This window comes from Anser anser (assembly GCF_964211835.1).
Source record: "Anser anser genome assembly, chromosome: 8".
Classification (NCBI taxonomy): domain Eukaryota; kingdom Metazoa; phylum Chordata; class Aves; order Anseriformes; family Anatidae; genus Anser; species Anser anser.
The window spans coordinates 4,910,125-4,936,374 of record NC_139728.1 but is presented as its reverse complement, the minus strand read 5'-3'; the positions used below and the strand labels follow the sequence as shown (position 1 = coordinate 4,936,374).

General features: G+C 42.7%; 1 protein-coding gene across 12 annotated transcripts in view; it reads right to left on the bottom strand.

Annotated features, from left to right (window-relative positions):
• Positions 1–24,275, bottom strand: part of NTNG1 (netrin G1) — a 157,018-nt gene extending 132,743 nt beyond the window's left edge. For 5 of the 12 annotated variants that reach the window (XM_083846745.1, XM_083846752.1, XM_083846753.1 and 2 more), the window contains exons 1-2: positions 23,958–24,275; positions 17,250–17,959 (exon numbers count right to left, since the gene is read on the bottom strand). In XM_083846745.1, the coding sequence (XP_083702871.1) occupies positions 17,250–17,495 (246 nt within the window). In that variant the 5' untranslated portion in view covers positions 17,496–17,959; positions 23,958–24,275. Of the gene's footprint in view, positions 1–17,249; positions 17,960–20,910; positions 21,480–22,992; positions 23,855–23,957 lie in introns of those variants that run through there. The other 7 variants (XM_083846755.1, XM_083846756.1, XM_083846746.1 and 4 more) reach the window with 7 other exon arrangements.
• Positions 24,276–26,250: the final 1,975 nt, after the last annotated feature.

Here is a 26,250-nt window from a genome sequence, read left to right as displayed (position 1 = left end):
CCTGATGCAGCCTAGAAAAGCATCTCTCACACACGCAGTTTGGAATAGGAATGCTGAAGATCTTTAAAAGTAGCCATACCACCAGACCCTGTAGTAAAGAACAGCAGTAGCTTCTGCAATGTTGCTGGTGACTGGTTTCAGACTAATGGTAGAGGGATGGGATTCTGAAATTGTAAGGAAATGTGAGGTAACATCGTGATTGTGGGACTACAGAATTTATACTGTAGCTTTGTCTGTTCCCCCAAAATAAGAAAACAAAAAGGCTGCACAGACTTTAGAAGACTTTCACCAAATTCTCTGTATTTAGTGGAAGTTCAATACCTGTCCCCCATTCATGTGAAAACCCCGTGTGCGGCTGGACCTGACATTCCCCTGTGCAGAAGTGGATCTTGTTTCATTTGCCCCTTACCTTCTCTACCTGTTTTGTGTTCAAGGTAACTTTATTCTTTTCACGAAGTGCCCGGACATAATCCAGGCATGTTTCACAGAGCTGGGCAGTGTCTGTGCAGTGTGAACAAGTGCCAGCTGCCTTTGTTTGTCCTCAAGTACAACAATTCTCGACTCTGTATGTCCTGGAAAAATCTGGCTAGCTACCCCACAGTGCCAGAAAGTGGACAGACCATAGGACGTGTATGAATGCTGGGGGCTGGAGGAAAGCCAGATCAGCTAATTCCTCATTTATGTCTATGTTTTTAAGCCTCTTCCCAACAATATTTTGACCTGGGTAGAGAGAAAGAGCCATATGGCATCTTCTGCCACTGACAACTGCTGTTAGTACCATCAGTGCATTACCTAGGTGATTCGTTGAGATTCAAGTGTGTCACTAACTTGTGGCAAACTCAATTGTAATTAAGTTGCATATTAGTCAGGGTCATAATATAAACCAGTTTGTTCTTTATGTGCCATTGCATTGTATTTTTGCCATAAACCTGCTTACACGCGAAGGGACTTGACCAACTGCTTCTCATGGCCATAGCTTTTTCCAGCTTCTAAGCCCGTCCCGAAATGCATCTGTCTGTGACATCCTAAGAAGCCAGAGAACTACAGAAAGCAGAGGGAATGCCAGTCATACAGCCACGTTGTAAATAAAATCAAAACAAAGCACCCAATCAAACTCAAGACCTCATCTTGCTATAGTCAGTGTTATGATTCTTGCTTTTTTATTGTTTTTTACATTTATTTCAATTATACTGTAAGTTATTTAGAGCAGGGACCGTGTCTTCCTTTATTTTTGTACAGTATCTAGCCCAGCGAAGCACCAAGCTTAACCGAGGGCATTGACAATCTGAATAATCCCCCATTTATTTCAGTCATTTGCTGTCCTAGGAGGTAAATGACAGCTAAGGGAGTAGTTCTTGATTTCGTAAGCATCTTCAGATGTTGCTTATCATTAAGCATATACCAAATAATGATACCTATTTGTCTTCTAGAATTTCTAACTTCCCCAGAAAGATTGTCTGTGTATGTTTAATAACAGGATAAAAGACAACCCCCCCCATCAGAAAACAAACCAACCAACCCAACAATTTACAAACCAAAAAAACCCGCACATACAATGCACTGTGGACAGAAGAGTGGTATCTCCTCCTTTTTATGGTACAGATTTCTGAATCAAATATTAATGCTAAGCATGATGTAAACTAGTTCATAAAGCTTAGAAAAGATGAAAACGTCACTGAAAGTTATCTGGGGCCACTCTATTCCTTAACTTTGTCTTAACGTTTTATTTAAAAGAGGTGATACAGTTCTTAAAAGCTTAGTGCTTAAGAATACCAAATAGTAAAAATCAGATGCTGTCAGATTGTACACAATAATTGCAGCTGCTTTACAGGCGTTTGTTTGAACCATAACCTTAGAAAACCAGAATACGGATCATAATAAAATTACAAATAGTGACCAAGTAAAGAATTATGCCTTTCATAAAAATACTTATAAAATTGTGATGAAAAACTAGCACATTTTCACTATGCAGTGAATAACTACAGTTCCTTACCAAAGGAACAAAAGCATGTCAGTTCTGTAGGTATTTAAGGTAAGTGTGGGACAATACGGGGCAGCAGAAAATGGAGACTTAATCTCAAATGAATGCTATTAATATCATAAAAAAATTTAGCAACTCTGAGAATTCTCTATATCCTCTGCCTGGAAATGGAGACGACCAAAATGAGATGCAAATCAGTGCCTTTATCTAATGAATAATGCAAATGAGTGTTCATCTTATGGCATGGCAGTCTGCAGGAATCCTCTCTGCCTCACCTCACATTTCTTGTGGATTTAAGCACCATGTGTCAGAAGAAATTAGAGAAAGGAATTGCCAAGAAATGACAAAGCCTCGGAGCCCCCATTCAGTGCAGACAGCAAGGTACATTAAGATGCATGGTACAGAGAAGGAAAGAGTTGACATCTCATTAAAATGAAAATATTGCTATTTTTCCTTCACCTAGTTAATGGAGTTGTACGACATTGTAATCTGCAATTATTTGTGTGACTATTAGTTAGAAACATCTTCCAAAATGATAGCAAGGCAGGATCTCTGAAAACTTTATGGAATCTTTTCTTTTTTGCCTTTTTCTTAAAAAATCACTGCTGCTATTATTTTATCTCTCTAAGTTAACTGCATCAGCATTTTTCTAACAGCATCACAGAGCACAGTGCATCTTATCCATTAGTCACAAGCCTCCCTGTAACTTTCCCTTAGCACCTAATATTACCTTCCAAAAATATTCTGCAGCAAACAAACCTGAAGGCATGCAAGCCCTGAAAATTAACTCTTTTTTTCCAATTGTTATTTTGCCTGAATGAACTCCTGATTCACAATTCAGGACAGACTCCATCTGTTCCATTAAAACGCCGTAGCAGGCAGACCTCAGCCGCTGTCACGTCCCTCCTCTTTGTCATTGCATCAGATCCCAAAAGTGGGGACTTGTGGAACTTAACGCTTTCCTGGCAGGAACTCTCTTAAAATACACAGCAGGTAGCCTAACAAAGCCATTTGCTCCCTGGGCAGCTTCCCAGTTATCAGACACAGGGTGGTGAAGGAGCAGCCCAGCTGCAGAAGGGAACTCCCAAGGATTTGCGATGCAGAGAGAGGCTGCCCTTGTCATTTAGACATGTATTTAGTGCAGAGCATGTGAATTTGCACGCTGTGGTTTGGCAGTAAGGGACCGGACTGAGAGCTGAGCCCCTCTGGCTGTGACCGTGGCCATCTGAGAGCAGGCAGGAGCATGCTGTACCCCTGCCTTGTGCCCTTCTGCACTGTCCCCTGCACCTAACCCTGGCATGCAGTGTCACAGTGAAAATGTGGAAAGTCATTTCAATCACTGTGTGTTCCCCAGAAAGCAATGATTGAAAAATCACTTTTTCTGGCGTCAAAAGAGAAGATCATCACAAAGTCCTGAACCTTAAACCTGAGAACTTAACACAACTGTAAAGCTCAGCTTTGGGGTGCCAGTCATACATGATACAATCTCAGGGCCGTGTTCCTGCTGTTCACCGAGCTATTTTGTGACCCAGCTGGCAACAAATCAGTGGTCTGATTCAGTAACCCACCAAACAGATAGATCTATGTATGAAGCAAAAATGAGATGAGAGATGTTTTACTATATGTCCTTTCAGGAAATGTGAAGAAGAAACCTTTTTATCACAAGCTGACAAAGACATCATTGCTATTTATAGTTGTTCTTCAGTTCATCAGTTGGAGGCACGCTGAAGGAGATGCTAAAGCGCCAGCAGCATTGCTACTAAATTAAGAGCTTGCAGTTTCTTTTTTATTGTTGAAAGCAAAGCCGTTTCTCTGTTGGACAGCCTGTTGCAAACTTCATAATAGTAGGAAAAAAGATTTTTTTTTTTGGATGGATTTTCTCTCAGTTCAATCCTAGTGAATCAAGGGGGAATTGCCTGGGATGCAAGTCTATGAAGAATTTAGTGTGAACTCCATAAAAATGTGACTCAGAATCAATATAGCATTTTCACTCTTAAATTAGAGGGACATGGATAGGCTCGCTGGTCCTGTTCCTGTTAGCAGTTATCATGCCAGGAATACACAGAGTATAGGATCCCGGTAGCAAGGGCAATGAAAACTTTTTGGGGGAAGATGGGGGAACAAAAACCCCAACCTGGTGTTAAAGCAAACTAAGCAGTTGATTTGAAGCAGGGAGACAATTAAAGCACAGCATTTCTGCAAGAGTAATAAAAATGTCACTGCAAATGACTGATTGTTACAAGTCCTTGGCTTCTTCCTAACACTCCAGTAGAATATGGTGTTAAATCAATTCCAAGAGATTATTAGTGGTATATGTTACTTTCACAAACTCAGGGAATTGAGTATCATTTCATAAATCAACTGCAGGTTAAGATTAGATTTTTTTCCATGTTAGTTCTGTGACCTTTACATATCCTATTAACAAAAAGAAAAATTAAAAGAAAAGTTGGAAGCTGATTTAAACCAAGAGAAGATAAAAACATTCTGCTAAAAAAAAATAATCAAATATTGCTCAATACCTGTGACATTCACTGACTGCAGAATAAGATGTTGCCACATCTACTCGCCACAGCTATTGCGGGCAAGGTCTCTTATTCTTCATTAGCTTAAGGCTCTGTAATTTACTTGTAAAGTGTTTTCCCATATTTTGTTACATCTTTACTTTCTAAATCACTTTTCTGTGTAAAGCATTAAGAAACTTAGACTAGAACACTATAGATGATTAAGAACAACAGGAACTGAACCCAACTACCTGGCATGTGCAGATCTATGAAGTGTAAGGCCTAAGTAGACATGAGTATTATCAGACAGAAATACTGTAGACTTGATTAAATTTCTCTGCTTTATGTGTTTATGGGCCAGATAATGTTTTCTAACAAAGACAATACTGTTGCATTCTTCTCTCCAAGTGCACAGGTTGCTCAGGGGCTATAATATCTCCTGGGATGCTCTCTGTGTGTTCCCTATATTCCTCCGAGCATCCCATCTGCCAGAGGCCAGCGTTACCTCGCAGACAGCAATTACCAGCTCCAGTTCTGGTGCTGGAGAACGGTACTGCCCTGTTCTCCAGCAGCAGTCCTTTGCTGTACAATGTACTTGCACCTTTCCCAGCAAAATGCTGTGGATCTGATCACCGGTTCAGAGGGACATCTTGTGAATTCCAAAGATGCTTCCAACTTATGACTTATTCTCTGTAAACATATAAATATATTCTGCATTTCCTGCAAGGTTTTATAGGGCTCATAATCACAAGCAAGCCACTTACTAATCCAGAGTAAAGCCAGTGACAGCAAAGTATTGCTTAGCATTGCCCTTGTACTCCTGAAGTTCTACTTTCTAATGACTTGGACCTTGGGGAGGCTGAGAGCAGAAAAAAACAACTACGACTGGTTATGTGACACCTCGTGTAACGTGGTGCCATTTTTTTTAAATTGCTATATGTCTCTAATTCTTTTTTTTTTGTACGTGTGTGAAAAAACATAAGTTTTCCTTATTCAGCTCCTGTAATTTTTCTTTTGGGGGTATTGGAAGGAACTGGTCTGACAGGAGGAAGATACTGACAATGGCATTAGCATAGGCACAATCACCTTGAGGATGGGAACTGACGAGAAAAAAAAACTGAGGCAAAGGTTAAATTCAGTGGGGCCCTGCTGTTGCTGATTTTTGTTTCTGATCTTATACACAATTTTATCATTCCAAACCCATTGCTTACCAGCACTAGGCATTTGACAAGATACAATCAGCGAAATGACATTTACTCCAAATTCTTAGTCACATTATTATTGATCAGAAGATTTGAACACCACCTGTGTTCGAAGCAGGCTGTGCCTGCTTTTTCTGTACTCCTGCAATGTATGTAGTCTTGGAGGCTGTGCCTAGGATGAGCAGCACTGTGAGGGAGTCTTCATAAAACAATCCACATTTCAGCACATGCTTCCCCTCTATCCTACTGCTGAACTCATTAACCTTAAGACTTCAAAAGACATGTCACCTGTACTCATTTAAAGCCCACAACTGAAGTCTGCACGGATCTTTACTGTTGTAAGAGACTGTATTGCCTAACAAGGGCAGCAGAAGCCGAAGTAAAAACAAATCCATCAGCTCTGGCTTGATTTTAAGCTCTAGAGCCCATAATGTGTAAAGATACAAGGATCCAGGCACACTAGCATGACGAAGGGAGATGATTGTGTTCTTTGTAGTAACTCCCCATTTCTCTCCTCAGTCTAACTTTTCTCCATTGTTTTCAAGAGCTTCCATTTCAGCAAGTACAGAGAGATGGGCTGGCCCCCAGGGAAGGGAAACAAACGTGAAGATGGCTTAAAAAAATAAAATTCCTGAGATTTTCAGACATCAATCATTTACCCACTGCTTAACGTTTAAAAAAGTCATGTTATTGCTTTAAAAAGTTGCTTTTTGTTTTTAACAAAGAAAGTGTTGAACTTTTGTTCTGAGACTTGCCTTTAAACATATGAAACCTGAAGTTCATAAACAATGACACTTTGCTACTGCTGAGTGCTAGTAACAGTGCAATTATGAAGAATCATGGGAAGATTATTCCATGGGAAGATTATTCTTCTGCCTTTTTTATTTATAAATAAGCCATGAGATGAATAAATTTAAAATAAACCCTGATATGTATGATGAGGCACTTACCAGCTAGAAGACCTAAAATACGCCTTCTGAGCATTCTTGCATGACCCCAAATTGCCAAAACTGTACCCAAGAAAAAAAAAAGTATCCCATTAGCTAAATCCTGTCTTGTCACTAGACAAATCAGCCTTGCACTGAAACTTGGAGGAGTGAAGTAATCCAAAATGAAGAACTAATATAATGAGTGAAGAAGGCTTTATAACTGAAAAACGTGTGAAATTAATGAACTTTATTTAAATTGATTCTGTCAATAAAGAGATAAAAACATAAAGCCATACTGCTAATTTTGTGTTTTACCCAAGTTTTAAAGTTTCCAGTATGAAGGATTTAAAGACACTACTAAAGAAGCAATATTTGGGCATGATCCACTGCTGTCAGTATTAGTTCTTCTGTTGATTTGTACAGAGTGTATCCATTTCAACGGAAGATCACATTTTAAGTCCTGTTTATGAATAATCAAACACTGATTCTTAAGCATGACCTATACATCATGATTCACCTGTAATCGCTTTTTAGTTATTGAAGAATACCTTTTTTAAAAATCAGATGGTGCTTCAGACACCAAAAAACTTTTGTGTTCTCAACCTTTCTTTTTTTGTGTAAAGCGCTGGCATAAATTTATACGAAAATTTGAGCAAGGAAAGCTACAATGTGTGAACCCCTTAAACCTATTACTTAATGCTTCTGGAAGTTAGAGCAAACTCTTGCGACTGAGACACCTTGCTAGGATATTTCTGCAGGCTAGCCCTACAGTATTCATACTGTTTGGCAGTTCCATATGGTCAAGGAAGCCAAGAGGCATATCAAAGTCTGGAAGGCTGTGATAAAAATAGATGGCTAAAATAGAACATGTAGAAAGAGTTGTTTTAGCAATCAGAAAACTAGTCTGTACTCTTTTCTATAGCTATACACATTGCTGCTTTAAAAGATGAGGATGTTTGTGTAGTTGTTTGCTATTCCTTTTTTTTTTTCTTCCAGTCATTTGTAAATGTCACCCACAAGCAGCTCTGTTTCTAGTTTTCACTAGAGGAATGAGCCTTATGAGCAGGTGTAGATGGTAAAAATCAAATTGATGAGTTAAAATGATGGTTCCTGACAGTTTTACAGATAAAAATCTAAAATGCACCAGGATGCTGGAAAGACAGTATGTACATGTAAAAAAAATGCTCCTTTCATCATAACGGTGTCCTCTTTTAAAGGTTTTACAACTACTTAGCTATAAAAAAATTCTCTCTGGGCTGAAGAATGACATAAAATATATCTGGTATGGTAAAATTTCTTCCTTGTAATAAATATAATTAAAATCCATTTGGGTCCTTTTCTTTCATTTTGTTTATGTGGAATCTAGGGATTTTAAAAAAATCTGCCTAAAGGATGAGAATAACTAAAGCCATTTTACAGAAAAATATACAGCAAATGTCAAAGCCATGTGAAATCACATATGCATGTTGCCTGTCTATGCTGAGGATTTTCATGTCTCTAGCTACACCTTTATTTGTAGATCAAGATGATGTCACTGCAAATGACCTATGAAAACATAAAATTCCCTATGTAAAATGTATATTGATAGCCATTGTTTCTACGAGTAAATTGGGTACAGAATTACTTCCCACTTTTCAGCTAGTGAGATTGGCATTCCAGTGTATAAAGGGACTTGTACCTCATCAGTCAGTGATGTTAATAGTATCTGGGATTATTTCTGAGTTTTCAGATCCAAATAGTATTTATAGGCCTTGAGCAAAGTCAGGAAATATTTGGTTTAACAGCCCTTGTGCCTGTTTGTAGTTATTCCTAAATAGGGATGCATCTTTTCTGTATTGGAAATTTCAGCTTTGGTAAAACAGTATCAGTGTTGTTTAAAACAAATAAACAAACACCACAGCAGAGATACTTGTACTAAAATTCAGCAGCTCTCACAAAAACAGCACTTTCTGAACTCTGTGGATAAAAACAAATTACCAGTTTTCTTCCTTGCACAAGGAGATGGGTAATTTTCATACTCTGTCAACAGGGACTGCTAATGCTTGTCTGGATTTCTTTCTTTCTTCCATGGTACACAGCAGAGGGAATGAGAGGGCCTGATTATTGTCTGAGTCTGTGAATCCTATTTTCTGGAATGTTCTGACAGAGTACTGTGTGCTTACACGTTTGCATGGGGCAACTTTGGCTGTACATAGGACTAGCTGTTTCATAACATAAAAGTCTAAAGTTAAAATCATTATTTAGAAAAAGACTTACTGCCTTATGCCTTCTTGAAGGACTACTGGAGCGCACACTAACGGTGACGATTGTCCCAACCTTACACAGGCTTTGCAGGACTCTCAGCCGAGTTCACTTGGCATTGTTTCAACCAAGATGCTTAACGAATGAAAATTTAATATATGGAAGTGCCTTGGCAATTTGCATTTGGTTTTCAGTGGTTCTTAGTAGTTACAAAGTATGAGCCCTGCAAGAAAGGAATGCAAAGCTCTGGGGTTTGGAGACGTACAAGTACTAAAACAAGAGGGAAAAAATAGTTTTGTTCAGATATATTGGACAAATCTGAACAACATAAAGCTAGCCGTTTTCACTTCTGTCAAGTAAAACCAAAATGTGTGCTCTGAGACTTGTCTACCACAGCAGGAGGACACACACCACCCCACTGGCTGTGCGCTCCCCTCAGAGCAGAACTAGGCCTGGGTAGCCTGGTGCTCCCACAGCTACTGCGAGGCCTCACAGCCCCCCAGCACCTTCCCACACCACTCCTCCTGACTGGACTCCTCACACAGGCCTGTCAGAGAGCCAAGGCTGCTGTGCTGGCAGGCAGCTCCAGCTTACTCACCTTGAAGAAAACGGCAGTTCAGCGTTTGCAGCACACAGCAAGCAGGGTGTGTGTGTGGGGGGGGGGGGTGCCTAATCAGGGTGTGTGTGTGTGTGTGGTGCCTATGCAGCCTCGCCCCAGCCCTCAGGTGGCACACACGCCCGTGCAGGGCACCGGTCCCTCCTGAAGCGAGCTGCAGGCTTGAGATCACCTCTGCCTCACTGAGAGAGGTACAAATAACAACACATTGCTAAGTGAAGATTTTATTTAGAAAGTAGTAGTATTATTTTACTGCAGAAGCTGGCACTAAAGCTGCCTGCTGAGGGGACATTTCTGATCCAGACGCAAGACAGCAAGCCATTCGCATTCTCCTGTGTATAGCAGGGTGTCAGTTTTACAGTGGAAGCTGTTTATTTCTTTATAAAATTGCTGTTGTTGTCTCTGCACCCAAAGAAGACCAAGCAGGTTCACCACATGGCACTTGGGTCCAGTCAGGCAGCTCCCCCAAACGCCTGCCTCAGCCGAAGGGATGGAGCCATGAAGGCTGCGTGCTTTGGGTGCTTGGGGCAGGGGCGATGCCAGCACAGGTATTTGGGAGAACCTTTGGAGTACCTTTGGGAATCCCCAGAGCCAACATTGCCCCTGAGGACGTGTGGCTGCGGGCAAGAGTGCAGCTGGAGGCTGGAGCAGCCGGAGTAGTGGGAGTGGTGATGGCCTCTCCAGCCACCAGCCCTCAAGGAATTGCTTATTTGCAGCTTTGGACAAACAGGAGTGAAGTGTTTAAGACAAAAAGTTCTTTGGAATAGTTAAAAAAAAAATAATAATAAAAAAATCTGGAATTGAAACACAACTGGTTTGGTCGTACCATGGCCCTCAGTAACTAGCCAATAGAAGCTATGTCTTAGCAGCTGTTTTTTTCAAATATGCATGTTGCACAGCTGTTACCAGGTGACAGAAGCACTAAAATAATCTCTGTTACTGCTGAAATTTTACTTGACACATTATAATCCCTTGCTTTCTAAGATCAGGTATTATTACGATAATAATTTATTGATCACTGAGTTAGCTACAAATGTCTAATTTTTTTCAGCTAGCTTCAGGAAAACAAAGAAAAATGAAAGAATCCACCAAATGGAGTAAGGACAGTGTTAAAAGCAGCAATGAAACAGTTTCTATGAAGTGCATATATAAAACATACATCTTGTTAAAATGAAGCACTTATGTATTGTAGTGATATATGCCTTAAATCTTAGTAACTGAAAATAAACAGAGCGCCTTGGCTTTGTTTAGGGACCCTGTTTTACCCCCAAATATTTTTAAGATCTTAAGTACTTTGTGGGCATGCTTTTCCTTCACTTAAGGTTTGAAAACATTTCCATTTTCAAAGTGTAACTGAGGAAACTGGACCGAATTTTGTTAATAATTGACTGGGGAATCTTGATGTGTGATAATGAATAAAATGCAGATTTTTTAATTTTTTTTTTGCAATCTTTAGTTTTGATTTATGATAAATTATTAATTTTTAGTTTGGTTCCAGTTGAAAGAAAACATGTCTTAGCTATCCATTTTTTTATATTTCTGCTGTGATTAAATATATTTATTTATTTTTCCATTGTTTAGGAAACCAAGAACTCCTGTCCTAAGAGGCTTGAGGAACAAAAAGCCTTTGAAGTTTCTGCAGACATGGTGTTACAGAAGGCACAGGTATGTTGTAATTTCTATGTGCTGGCTGGCAGGAGGGAACCCGGGACAGAGAGAAGGAGCAAAGGGCATGGTGCTTTCTTCTTGCCTTCTCATTCATTCCAGATGCATTGGTCTAAAATTTCAATACAAGGACCGAGGTGGTCCTTTGATGGGAATAGCAATGTCAGAGGGGTTCAGCAGAAGAGAAGGAGCAAAAAAGCCTTTAGCTTCCCATATACATATTCTTATACCAGAAATTAAATGCAATAATAACTTGAGAAAAAATGACAAAATAAAAATTCTGCTCCCTGAAAGATGAGAGTCTTCCCAACAACAAAGTAACATTTCTGTTAATTAAATGTACTCAGAAAAGTCCAAAATAGATGGATGCAGGTCTGTAATAACTTTCAGGGCTGTACATATTTTTAAATATACACTTACGAAAACTGACATTAAAAAAGAAAAAAAATTATAATAGCCTCATCTTTAACTCCGTGTTTCCATTCTCCCCCACGCTACCTCATAAGATTGCACAGATGGAACTAAAATGAAAGATTCCTTGTCCATATTCAGCAAATAAAAGGCTTTTTTCTTATCGGCATCCCTTAACAGTATTGCTTAATGTTATTCTAAAAATATCTTACCCAAGACTACATGCACGCCAAAATGCTTCCAAAAATACATTTTTATTTCACATTTTGATTTATATGTTGCTCAGAAGAGTATCTGTTCATTTAATTATTTCAGTAAACGTTATAATGGTATCGCTAACTATGCAAGAGTATTTTGTTTTTTTAAGGAATATAAGCCTACTTGTAATTAAAGAAATGCTATATTAATGACGCTCAAAGTCTCAGAGGGAATAATTTAATGTCCACCTCATAATATTATGCCAGAATTACATTCACAGAAGACTTTTTAATAATCTTTGTTTCTTAATTTAGTTTTGATTGGTGATGAAATACAGAGTAGCACTCAAGGGCTCAAATTTCTACTGTCATCAGCATTTCTGCTCTATAAATTGTACAAACACATGTGACTTCCGTCTGTAGGCTTCTTTTCAAGATTCTGTTTAACCTATGAAGAAAGTTAGCTGCAGGCAACAGATTAATTACAGATAATTTCATCATTTTTTTAGCTACTGGAATGCTGGATTGTGTTATGATAGCTAGGTGTGATCTACACATAAGCAGAAAAGTATATTTTTATGTTGCCATTTCAGCTCTAAATGCAGGTTCACAATAAAATCCATCTCTAGTCTGCAAATTACAGTGATAGCCACTAGGAGTCTCCTGGTTAGGTTTGTGAAGAATTTACATTACTAAGACTGGCAAACGTTTGAATGCAAAACCGGTGACAAAGGCTAGATTTTAGCGAAGGAGTCAGCCCTTGCAAGAGGCAGCAGACAGCTGCTGAGTGCTGGCAGCTCGGAGAGCTGTGCTACAGCTCCTGCTGTGCCTTGTGACCCTGGGGACAAGGCACCTGCAAAAGCCATGCGAGGTGTGTGGCCAGAATGTAGGAGCTTGCCATAGGAAGGGACGCTTGTTCTGGGGCTCTCACTCCTGCTCCTGATTGTGCTGCTCATCTTTGTAGCTGGCTCCTGGCAGTCACATGGGGGTACAGCTGACAAATTTTTTAAAAACAAGGAAGTTAGATGCAACCTATGTAGTATTTTTGTAGGACAAATGACGGTGGCAGTCATGAAAATTCAAATTTGCTTCTTTTTGTAAGTGTACAGATTTTTTGTGAAATTTTAACAAGTGCTTACAATTAAGGAGGTAAAAGATTTCACCAGCTGTTATTTATTCCTGGGGATTTAAAGCGGATATGTTTTGTAAACTGAAATGCTGCAGTGCCACAATAACTAGCACCTTCACATACTTAACATTGTGCTTATGGTATCTTTGCAAAGTGAATTCTGAAAATGTGAGGTAGCTCTTTTCTCTATTCTCTTCCCCTTTCTAGCTTCCTCTTCCCCCAGGCCAACTACGCATAAGTGTACTGTGCCAGACACACTGTTACCAATGCCAAATGCTCAAAGTTCATGAATTATAGAAAGGCAGGATGGCCACACTGTCTCAAACACAATGACCATCCAGTACTGTGACTGACAAGGACAGTCAAATTTCCTTGCAGGAAGGCCACTGAAAATAAACATGCATCATCTGCCACCATGCATGCCTCCCACGTAAGAGGCTAAAGATTGCTTTAAAATGTACAGGGAAGACAGAAGTTACCAGTCAAACCCTTCTGCAGAGGAAGGAGTTACTTGTTAGGGAAGGATGCAGTCGCATGTTCCTTACAGACACAACTCCATAGCCAGAGACTGTGAGCATTAACTGCTCTATGACATTTATTTGTTTATAATTTTTTTCATGCTTCTCTCCTCTCAAGCAAAATCCTTTCCCAAGCCCTAAAAATCCTGAGCGACTTTAAAAATGATGAGCTTTAAAACAAATAATAATTTGGTGGGCTATTTGTTTGGCTTTTGCTTTTTGAGCTTCTTAGTTTCATTTTCAAACTTTTCTTTGCAGCCAGAAGGACTAAGAAAATGAAGATGGTGTTTTAAATGAAAGTGGTGGATCTCTTATAATCATAGGACTCCAGGGGTTTGAGGTTTCAGAATAATCTCATGAGTTGTCAATACTGAATGTCACCAGAAACTATAATGTTATTCTCAGAACAGATTGCATGAAAGCAATTGTAGGATAGTTTTCCTGCTGTCTGCTCCCCAGAATACCTACAGATGCTGTCCTGGAGGGATGGCCCAAAGGTACTTAAGAATGGTGAGCTGCCGCATGCTGGATTAGCTGCTGACTGGAGGAGTGCATTTGCATTTTGTAACAAATCTGCATGTGCAGAACCTTATTTGGTTTATCAACTAAGCAAGCTCACTGAATAAAAAATCATAATGGACTCATAAAACCATTTAATTCCATGGGGAGTATGCAGAAATAGGTAGGAGACAAACTTTACCATCGACTGCCTCTTTTCCATGCTTGATGCCTTGCTCACTCCTGCCAGCCCTCTGCTAAACCAGCCCTTAAAGATGTGCCGTGAGGCCCCTACCTAGAGGTAGGTGGGCTCTGCTGGGGCAACTCACTCCAGTACTGCCCAGTCTGACCACTACCAGGTTTTCTCAGTATCTAGCCTTCCCTGCTGGAATCTAGAGCCCTTACTTTTAATGTCTTCTGCAGATACAGAGACGAAATTAGTTCTTTATTGTAGGATTGCATGCATTTCAGTGCATGATTACATTGTAAGTTACTGTGTACTCTTATGTTGCTCTCACTGACTCCCTAGATTTTACTGCCATCTCCCAACAGAAACTGGGTGAAATTCCTCAGTCTGGTTGTGCTTTAGTGGTCTTATCTACGCCATGCTTATAACTGACATAGACTCAACAGATAGATAGTACCTCAGTCTCTATAATTTACCTGTATAGTTTGTGGTGAAAATTTAGGCTGACTGGAGAATGAATATGGAGACAAAACAGAAGATTAATGCAACCTCTTCCCCCTCTTGCAGAAGGAGGCTTAGCTTTTTGGTACCGTTACTTTTCTTAGAGTATCTGAAAGGACCCTGATCTCCAAGGAATTACGAGAAGGCAGCTGAGCATTAACTTGATTTGAATAACAAAAAAACTGCTACATAGGTTTGGTACGCTAAAATATAATATTCACAGTAATAAAACCAAACATTTTTATAAGTCTGTTCATCACTTTGCTATGCTGAAAAGAAATGCTTATATCTCTGCCATTTCAAATTCAGGAATTGTTTTAAGTACAAGAACATGCCTAACTGGAACGCACTCTCTTTCACTGCCCACCTCTTCCTACTATGACAGTGCTATTTTCTTAACTCATTTTCTAAAACTAAAAATGAACACTAAAATAACAGATCCGCTCATTGGCAAGTGTCAAAGGCTCAACCCTAAAAATATGTAAAACCTCATTTTGAATGACGTGTAATTAGATATAGTACAGGTGGACATGAAGCATTTTTTAGGGAAGGGAGTGCTTTGCTGCTTTGGAATACCTCAGGAACACCAACTATTTCTGTAATTTTCCTCATGTTTCAAGTAAGTCATGCCATTAACCACACATATGTGAATACAGAGCATATGTACAATATACACCTATGCTGAAAGCAAATACAACTGTTTATCATGTAGTACATAAACTCGTATCACTAAATACACTTTTTCATTGTGCTCTGTTGCTCCCTTTCTGCATTTCCCCCTACTCTACCTCCAGTTCCTCCTCTTCTTCCATTCCTCTTGTTAGGATTCTGGTGGCCTTCTGCATCTCAAGTGCTTATGCAGCAAGTGAGTTACGTCTGTCACCTCAGGTGATTCCCGAGCAAACTTTCATACCCCATCACTGCAGCAAAGACCTTGCTGGGTCAAATATTTACAGGGGGAGTTCTGCCACCATTTTAATATTTAGATTTAATCAAAATGTCATTTTTTTATCATCATTGTTCTATCTAAAGAGTGGGGTGATAACCAAGGCATTCAGAAATTAAAAAAATTGCTTAATATGGGAACTGCTGCAATGTTTATCTGCACTGAAAGGAAGAAACAGGTTTTCTTGGGCAGTGTACTGCGTTAGAAGAACAAGTTCAAACATCACTGATTGAGGGCTCAATCCTATCCATTACAATTTTGAGGGAGAAAATACACATCATGATAAAGAAGAAAGTAAACAACCATATTACACAAGGCATGTTGCGTTTATTTGTTTTTAAACAGGGGCTGCTTGAAGCTGCTTGGAGGTTTAGAGTGTCAAAGTCATGTCAGCAGAGATGGATTAGTGGGCAGAGAGCAAGTGGCGCAGTCAAAGGATCACAGTGAATGTAATTTATTCACGTAGCTCCGCAATTTATCACGTGGCTATTACCATAATGTACGTGGGAAGCAGCTGCATGCATGCGCATAATGCCTTAAATGTATGTGTGGTTGGACCCGAACTCCTTACAGAACAGTAGTGGTTGCAAATGATACCATAAGGCGTTTAAAAGCAAATTTCCTTCCTGTGGGGATTCTGTCACACAGCGATGATGATTTGTACACAGGCAAACAAATGTCTTGTAGACTGTTCCCTCACCTACCAGAGCTCATGTTTTTTTCAAACCTAAATCATCTGGGTAACATGATGTAAATTTCCAGTGCTTTATTAATATATATGTTTTGTGCCTCAAACTCACATTCTGTAGTAAAGGAATACCGTATCTTCCACTTATTTATTTCTCTAAAATGTTTATTTCTGTAAAATACTAAGTATTTGTGAGAAGAAAAAAGTTATCTGCAAGTTGAAGATTTCCTCCAATCTCACTGACCTCTCAGAGCACAATCTGTCAAATACTCAGGAGCAGCACAGCTGTAAAAGGCTGATATATGCTGTCTGCCTCATTTCTCATACCTGTACAATTATTTACCAAGCCCAGCATTTCCAAAATTGTTTTCTAATTTTAGGAGCATCCAAATTAAGGAACTTGACTTTAGTCTTTCTTAGTTGACCTGAATGCCTGCAGTCTCGCTTAAAGAAAAAAAAGCTCTCAACTGTTCGTAGAGCCAGCCCCTATATGAAGAGCTTTCTTATGCTTCCCGTGCACACAAATGTTAATACGTGCTGCCTGGGGTACCCAGGCTCCAATAACGTCTGTGCCAGTGCAGGCTTGCCCAAAAAGCTCCAGCAGCACAGCTCCCACCACCACTTTTGAGCTTCTGCAGCTTGAGCAAGCCTTGAGAAATGATGCTGAATTATACAATGCTATGATGCTTTCAGGTGACTGTATTAGAACCAATTCACTGAATACTTTCGTGATTGAGGCAAATGTGCCCTGGTTAGGGGTTAACGGACTACAAGTTTTATGCTGCTTTCTTTTAAGTCATTAAAAGTTGACCTAAAGACACACTGAATCGAGACAAAGTCAAGCTAGGCCCCAATAATAAGAACATCGCATTGCCTAGCTTCATGTACTGCTTGGCGTTTGTTTAGCAGAACCCTCTCACATTTGGAACATGAGGCAGATTTTCCGGGATATTTATATGTGCGCTACACGACTTCCATTTTGCAGCAATCTAGCACAAGGATATATCCGCTAGTTATGAAAATTAAAAGCTTGCCTTACCATTGCACAGAAAGTCTCAGGAGGATCTCCACACGTTATGTCTGGGGGATCCAGAGTCACTCTTACGTATTTGATCATGTCTCTGGCTTCCGGCTGGCAGGCCATGTAATCCCATACTTTTCCTTCTTCTGTGTAAATCTGAGTCTTACACACATCATAATGTCCCCACACAGAAGGATAATGCTGCATCACGGAAGATACGGTAACCCAGAGGGCGTGAAGTGACAGGAATCTTGACAAATACATTTCTAAATCCTTTTATGTCACCTTTGTAAGGATGTTCAGTACTGGCGTACGTGCAGTCTATATAGGTTATACATATATATACATATACATGTATGTATTTTATAAAATAGGTTCCAACTCAAACGTGAAGCATTAGGATACAGTGTTTGCTTTACTAAGTTGAAGACTTTGGTAGAAGCCACACAGACCCCAGTGACAGCCTTTCACAGAAACGCAGAGCTTGTCCTTTGTCTTATAACTTATCTGTCAGGGCTTCTTGTAAAAGATGTCCAATAGCAGATAATACTTTGTGAAGTTGCGGGTCTTCAGCTACACTGTCGATAACCCTGAGTGATCCTCCGTGTTCACAGCTCACAGGGGATGCCCAGATGCATTGATAAATCAGTATCTGAAGCAGAAGGATGAGTGTCTACAGGCTGGTGTCTGTTTCCCATCAATCATTCTTTTCTTCTGGCACCAGCACCCTTTTAGAAACAATAAAAGTTAGAGTTATTGTCCAAGAATCAATGCATTACAAAATATATTACATGTTGACATTTTGGAGGTTTGATGCAATATAAAGCAAATTGGTATAATATGGATAACCTTTACTGTGGGTGCTGTGCTACAACGGACAAACCACCCAAATCATTCAGAGTGAAAAGTATTTTGACATGAAGGATTGAACTCTTCTCTAACAAACACAGATCTATAACACTCCAGGTGAGTTACATGTTTCTGCTTCCAAAACTGTACTTTATTCCTTGCAACACCAGAGAGCAAACTACAGAACTTGAGTATTGTGCATGTCTATCCAGGCAAGCAGGGGAGCAGGGAACCTAACTCTGTGGTGAAACAGCAGGAAGGCTCTTCTATTGAGGTGACAAAGGGATGAGTACCAGGTCTGATAGTCTCTTGGCAAGAGGACCTCAGTAAGCTCCAAAAGCCTTACATGGTTCTTACACTCTTTTTTTTGTAAGAGTAACAAAGATACTGTAAACGCACTTCTGTTTCCTTGAAACTTCTCATTAGCATTGGAAGAGCTTTGCTCCTTTTTTTCTTCTTTAACTGATCATGCTGATAAACTACTGATGAAGATAATAGTTCATTTATCGTTTACTGTCAGGATGCTCTCCCCTTCTAGGATGGATGTTGTATTTTCCTAGGTTTGAGGGTGGGGGTCCCTGTGTACTCGGTATTTATTTCATAGCAGATATATCCTCTTTCCCCCCTTCAAAACGTTAACTAGAAATTCGCTCAGTTTATGTCACGTCAATCATTTTATTACACACAGAAAATCCCAGGATGTTATTACAATGACAACATATGTATTTGGTAAAAATACAAACAGTGTGCGGGGGAAACTGCAAAGATGGGGTAAGCTCTCTAAACACGGACAGGCAAAAACCAGACTACAAACTCCATCTCATCTCTTTCAGCCTGCGCCTGTTGGCAGCCTGTGCCAGCTGAGGACAGGAGCTCGTGCACTGCTTTCTGTGGCCATAGGACTGGACTCTGCAGGAGGAGGATTTCAGACAGCCACCACAGCACCTCTGCACGCTTTTTGCCTGGATGCTGCTAAAATCTAAGCAAACCCTTCAGGCAGACGTCAAGGAACAACCGTAAGTCATCACGTTCTGTCACCCACTTTGCTTGTTCTGATGCTTAAATTGTGTGCCATGAACCCTCCTCTACCCCAAACCACAGCAAGTGTCATATGACTCGCTGAGCTCCTGTGTATGTCGCTTTGGTAATACACATTTTCAAAACTTATCTTCAAAGCTATTCACAAACGGCATCCCTATATTTAAATAATGCTTCATCTTAAACTGAGCTAAACTGCAGACACTATGAAATGCCAACAGATGGTTGAATTGTGTTTCCATAGCAAAGTAATTTACAATAATTGCCGTATGGACGTAAATGCAATTTTCCATTATATTCGTTTTATCAAATGTTACCATACAACTCTGGTATATTTTATCAGAATATGCAGAGAATATCTGAAATTTCATGCAATAACAATTCTCTATTAGATCAAATACATTTAAGCCTCAAATATGAATTTGACATAAAAGAAGAAATATCTAAGACTAAATTAAAATTAGATCTTCTTAAGAATCACATTGGGTAGTACCATAGCTTTATAAGCAGCCTTACATTATTTTTTGTTTGATTTCAATGGCAATATTTACTTACTATCTTGGATTTTAATAATTCAGAGAAGTTTTTCCACATCCTTCTAAAGACACCCTCATACTTGTCTCCTCTAGTCCTTTCTAATGTATTTTGCAGGGAAAAAAACTAAAAAGTCACATAGCCTAGCACAGTCATTATACAGAAGGGAAAAACATTCTCTGCTTAAAATAAAAGCCAAAAAAAAAAAAAGAGAGACCCTTGACCTGGCTCAAAACCTGCAAATTATTTGAAATTTATTGTCAGAAATCAGAACACAGTCTCTATTAGAGAATGCTTGGTCATAGCTGGAATGAACAGTCAGTGAACATCATGTTTCTGTGTAGAAATAAGAAGTTACAAGGTTTAATTATCCTTAGTCTACAAGCTTTTATATTCAGGAAAAATAGATTTGTTTTCTTTAATATTTTCCTTGCCAGCTCTTCGGTTTCCAATAACCTTTTTATAACTGCTGAGATGCAGATCTACAAATAAACAAGACTGGATAGGACTGAAATAATAGGAAGCAAGCCGCTACCTTAACACACTGTGCTAAAACACTTCCCATATAACGAATTCTCATTAAAGTAAGCCAGAGTCATAATGATAGTCGTTACACAGAATTATAGACTATAACATCAATCGAATTTAGTGCACTGACAAGGAAAAAGTGCAGAGGAGTGCAAGACATCTGAGTATTAGGCAGATGTAGAACTGTACGACAGACATCCCTGACAAGAAGCAGCCAATTATAGCTTAAAATTCTGGCATATAACCAGTTCTGATTAATAGTTTTCCATTACATTACAGACATATTATTAATGTATTAAAAATGTCAAGCTTTGGCAAGAACTAATACGGCATGGCTCAGTTAGTCTGCAATATCTTCTTTTAATGAGCTTCCATTGATACAGAGAAAGATATTGACCAAAGCACATTAAGGATCATATGCTAAGCGCTATTGGGGTTTTTCTAACAGAGCCGTACAATTCGTCTTGCTTATATTTATTCCTGCAGAGTCACTTGCTATATGCATTCTACATTTCAGTGCTCTAATTCTAAAAATATGTGCATTATTTTGTAAAAAACACTTAGAATAACATTTCTGAAGTTTATAGCTGCGCGCGCCCCGTAGCACTAAGCCTCTTGCTGTGGGTAACAAAGCAGCAGTTTTTACCCCCTCAGTTAACACCTGCACATTTGACCTTACAAGAAGCAATCAACAAATCAGGAATAACCAGTAAGTGACACCCCCACCTACCCTCTGCACCTCCGGTTCCCTGTCCGCCAGCTGGTCCCAGGCTCTGGGGGCGCAGGGCCCACGGGGCTGACGGAGGGAGGGAGTGACACAGCTATGGATTGAGGGCAAGGTGGCAGCACGCTGCTGGAGGACAGCTAACACACCAGAAACCTTCAAGGCACCCTGCCTTGTGGGGCAACAGCGGTGTGAACTGCCGAGCAGCGGGGGCCTTGGATTTTCACATGCCATAACCTCTGCAACCTGAAAAACAGGAGGCATTCCCCAGGCACCTGGGAGCTGAACACCGCCTCTGCTGTCCCTGCCTTCCCCCAAAGCACCTCTCTGTGCAAAGTGGAGGACATTTAGGCTACAATAAGCATGTTACAGATCGGCTGCATCACACATTTAAGGAAGGCAAACAGCTGACCCCCAGACTAAAACTGGCTGTAAAGGTGCGCATGCAGCCTCCTCCCAGGTGGGTGAGGCTGCCAGTCAGACCTCATGCAGCATTTCCATTTTGCAGCCTGAGCAGATACCCCCTTCTCCCTAAACCAGCTAAAATGCATCTCGGCAGAATTACTGCTGGTGAAGAACTTCAGCTCTTGTCAGGGGTTGTTAGCAAACACACCCCCCTCTGCCTCCTTCCATCACAGAGAAAATCCAACCCCCGGCCCCAGATGATTCCCTCGGCGCAAAAGGCATCAGCTGGAAGGTCTGCAGTCCCCCTCCTGCATCAGGTCCCTGCTGAAAAGTTGCTGCACAGTGTTACAGGGTGGTTCCTGGCCTTCGGTTCTGACGTACAGCAGGTATGTGAAGAATGCAATAAAATAACAAGCAATCGCTTCTCCTACAGTCCAGGTATTTGATAAACCATACACTGCCACGACACCGGAGTAAGAACAAGAGCCCGACTCAGTTACTATGATTTACGCCAGTGTGAGGAGAACTGGTTAAAATCCCTAACTGATGCATGGAATGGGGGCTGTCAGCTGACAGTGTGGGGGCCTGCAGAGCGCTTTTTTCCAAAGGAAAAAGTTTGCACCCCTAACAGCTTGTATTCCTGTGGGAAGTTTGTAACCCAGCTTCAGCAGAGGGGTGTATCTAATCACGCCCAGGTAAAAAGATCCTTTATGTCCACGCCAATTATTAATTATAATTGATGAAATAATAGGTATTACAAAACAGAATTAATCCTCATTCCCGCATGTCACAACATTTAATCAAAACCAAACATTTTTACCTTGGTACACCCAGAAAACTTGAGAGCCCAGTACACACACAGCTCCAATGTGAAAAATAGTAACAATCACATCCCATCTTATGCAGAATTAGTTATCTATGCAAACAAAAATGGAACCTATATTTAACAATTTAATGCACACTTCCCATCACACTCAGATCCAAGTATGTTCCAAACAATTGCTGTAGTGCCTGTGGACTCAAACACTGCTCCAAACAAAGTTTATCTTCTATTTTTATCAGGCTTATTCAACTATCTAGCAGAAAAAGATTTCTTTGTCTCAGGAGAAATTTAAAATGTCAATAATTATTGGCTGAGGAAAATAAGATACAGAGTTCTGCTACCAAAAAGCTGGGATTCGGCACTGCACTTGAATTATTTTGGGTTTTCCCACATCATTCTTTGCTGAGTGACACCTCACACCACCGCTGCCATTACTTGCAGGGTATCATCGGCAGTCAGCATATGGAGCCAAGGCACTTGAGCTATTTAAATTTTAAAGCCTTCATGTGTAGCTGCGTTAAGGTTTTCCTCTAGAATCTTTATAATTGTGGTTTATTGCCTTAAATATCTCTGTACCTAGACTCAATCTGTTGTGCAAGTTTTTCCTCTCTGAATTTAAGTCAGCATTTGGGGTGGCTGGGGCTTTTTTGGTTGTTATTTTTCACCCGGTCAGGTAATATTATGCGCACTTCAGAAAGCAGAACCTGGGGGTATCGGGCTACCAAGCCTCCAAGGCAGGGTGGGAGCTGCTGACTTTCTAAAGCCTGATGAAATTCTAAGTTCTTACTGTCAAAATGGAACGAAAGCAGAAGTCTAACGGATCCTGAATTTGTTCTGTGCTATTGCCAGATTTTACATACGTAGCTAGAAAGTTGGTGCCACTTCTTATCAGCGTCACGGGGCTGAGGCTTGACGGCAGTCCATGGGTCTATTGGAAAAATGCTGCTAATTGCTGGAAGCTCTCTGGTAAACGTCCTTTAAAGCTCCAAAAACATGCCTGAAATCAACCTTTATTTTTCGTTGCAAATCCAGAAAAAAAAAAAGAAAAAGCACCTAAACCCACCAAAATCAAACCCGGGAAAGTTCTGCTGGGGTTTTCCTCGTTTTGATTGGCTGCCTAGGCCCCAGCTGCTCATCCCGAGCCGCATTGTCCTTAGGCAAGGCAGTGATTTATTCCCTCTTTAAAAGCATCTCCACCGTTTGTTTCACTCACTGTCTCTGCTAACATCTCTGCAGAAGCGAGGCTGGCTCCTAGCACATCAAATCCAGAATATCGAAAAGTTGATTGCGGAACAATAAAAGTGCATTCGGTAGAGGCCACAAAAGCACACGGACCAACTCTGAGAGTACAAAAGCATCTGCTTTATCAGATTTAGCTCATCTGCGCTGCTCACCGTCATTAGGTGTCCCTTTAGATAAATTTTTGGGGGGTAAGCGCTTAGAAAAATCACTTGCAGCTTCCGACGCGAGGGAACCGTTTCCAGGTTGAGCGCCAGCGCCCCGTCCGCTCCATCGGGGTTACTCTCCCCACCCTCCTTCGAAGCCGACTTTGGGTCTTCTTCTCCCCCAAAAGCCAGCCAAGTGCTCGCCGGGGGGCGGCGGCCGGGCACCCCCCGGCCCCTCCGCGTCCCTCCCCGCTGCCTCGCCCCTTCCGAGCCCGGCGCTCCGCGGCCGGCAGGGGGCGCCCGTCCCGCACCCTTCCGCTCCGGGGGGACCCCGGGGGGCAGGGGGGGGGCTCGGGGGGGACCCCGGGGGATTTAGGGGGGGGACCCCGGCCGCGCCCCCCCAGGCCCGGTGCCCCCCCCTCCCCCGGGGCCGTACTCACCGCGCGGGTCGCCCTCGCCTCACCGCGGGGCGGCGCCGGGACGCGCCGGGGCGGCATCGGGGAGCCGGGGGGCGCCTCCTTCCCTGCCTCCCTCCGCCGAAGTTGGCCCGGGGCGCCGGGCGGCCGCGAAGTTTGGCGCTGGGCGGCGGGCGGTGCCGGGCGGTGCCGGGCGGCCGCTGTCCTCCGGCGGGCAGCTCATCGCCGAGGCGCTCCCCAGCGGGGCTCCCCGCCCGTCACCGCCGCTCGGGGCGGGGGCGGCCCCCGGCGGGGCGGCCGCGGCGCGGGGCCTCGGGGCGAGCGGAGCCGGGAGCGCTGCGGCCGAAGTTGGGGCGGCGGCGGCGGCTCCTCACTTCGGGGCGACCTCCCCGCGACTGGCGGCGAGCGGGGCGGCGGCGCCAGCCTTCCCTCCCCTCCTCCGGGCCCGCCGCCGCGCCGCCCTAGCGCCGCCGCCGCGCCGCCCCCCCGCCCGCCGAGCTCCCCGCCCCCGGGCACGGAGGGTGGGGGGCTGCCGGCCTCGGCACCGGGGCGCGGGCACCGGCGGGGCTGGGGGCGGCCGGGGAGCGCCGCTCCTCCGCCTGAGCGCGGCACGGGGTGCTGCGAGGGGAGGGAAAGCGCCGGCTCTGCTGCCGCGATGCTCCTGCCGCCCGCCTCGGACCGGACCCGCCGGGCTCCGGGGGAAACTCTGCCCGGGTGCCCGTGCTGTGCCCGCTCTGCGCGGTTTCCCCCCCTGCTCTCGTTCAAGCGAACGCGGTTCTCCCCGTTAGGCTTCCCCAGGCTGTGCGGCACATCGCAAGCTGTTGTCCCGTGTGGGACTTGGGCTCGCTGCCGGCCGCGCCTGGTGCCCGACCTCTGGGCAGCCGGACACGGGCTGCGCTCCGGGGGTGGCTTTGTTCGGTGGTCCGCGTGATGTGCCTAGCGAGAGCTGGTAGACGTGTTTATGGACGCAGCGGTACCGTTGTATTCGCTTGACAAGCTTAGGAGTTTTGCGTTTTTGCTTTGCCGGGATGTAACCAAATGAAGTGGGGCGGTGGATTTCTGTTGGGTTGAGAAACTCAGCTTTTGTTTTGGGCTGTGGGATTTGGTAGATGGTGAATAACTGGCAGGAGCCACTGGGGAGGGTGTTTTACCTCTTTCCCTATCAGATAGCTAAACCAGCAAAGTCCAAACAATCCCTTCCAGTTCCTCCCAGCCTCCTTTTCTGCGTGCCAGACAGTGGCATTGCTTCGCTCTTCCCATTGCTTTGTTGGCACTTCTGTGGCTGTGTTAGGGCAGGAGCCATGCACATAGGTAAGCAGTTTGTATGGGCGAGCCAGGAGCGATCAGAGGGGTGGGAAAATCCACCCTCAGTGTTTCTCAGCCCTCAAAACAGTTCTTGCTCTGTTTGCAGCCTTCCAGCGCATGGAAATCGTCCCTGAGGGCTGGTATTTAAGGAGAGAAGGTGCAAATGAGTAATTTTCTCTTTCCACTTGAAAGGGAAGCAAGTCAGGCACTGGGGCTCCATGGGGTGTTCTGTAAAGGAGAGGGGCAGCCAGGAGAAATGGGTTGTTCCCTAATTACAGGACAGGTGGATAGCTGTACTGTGAAGCACAGGGCGCTGCACAAGCCAGGCTGGGTGCCTGAGGGGGTAGGTTGGGGTGGGCCAGCCCTGCCATGGCTCACGGGGGCCTCTGCCTCCCACTTGGGGTGCCTCTGGCTGCTGGCTGGGACTGCCTGCCTGCGGATGCGGCAGTGGGAAGGGTTTGGGAGCATGCTAGGAGGGCTTGCTGGTCTTATATGGGAAGTGAGAGAAGAAGCCTCCTTCTCATGCATCTCTTTGCCTTCAAATAAAGCCAGCAGTAGTAGTGCGCTTGGTGCTGTAGCCTGCTGCCATTGACCGAAGCTTAGTGTGCTCTGTGCAGCTGCTCTGCGCGTTTTGCTGTCCTAAACCTCACCTGCTGGACTAGAAGCTTTCTGTCCTCCACGTTGAGTCTTTGGCCAGTCTGCGGACGCCATCGCTTGGCTGATGGGGCTGGCTGGCCACAAAGAATTAAGGCAGGACTAAGACATTTGATATGTCAAACAACGTTAAATTCTTCTGCTAATGATATTAGCCTCTTCTATATCAAAGCTGGAGCAGCTGCTTTGAGTGCACTGTCACCAAGTCTGAGATTAGATGTGCTGTACTGGTAAAAATCATGGCCAAAAATCAAATCCAGTCAGAGAATGTGGCCAGAATTCACAGCCAAATATGAAGCTCATCAGGAAAAATTGGTCTGATTTAATTTCTTTGTCAAATGCTGTTGCAAGGTTGGAA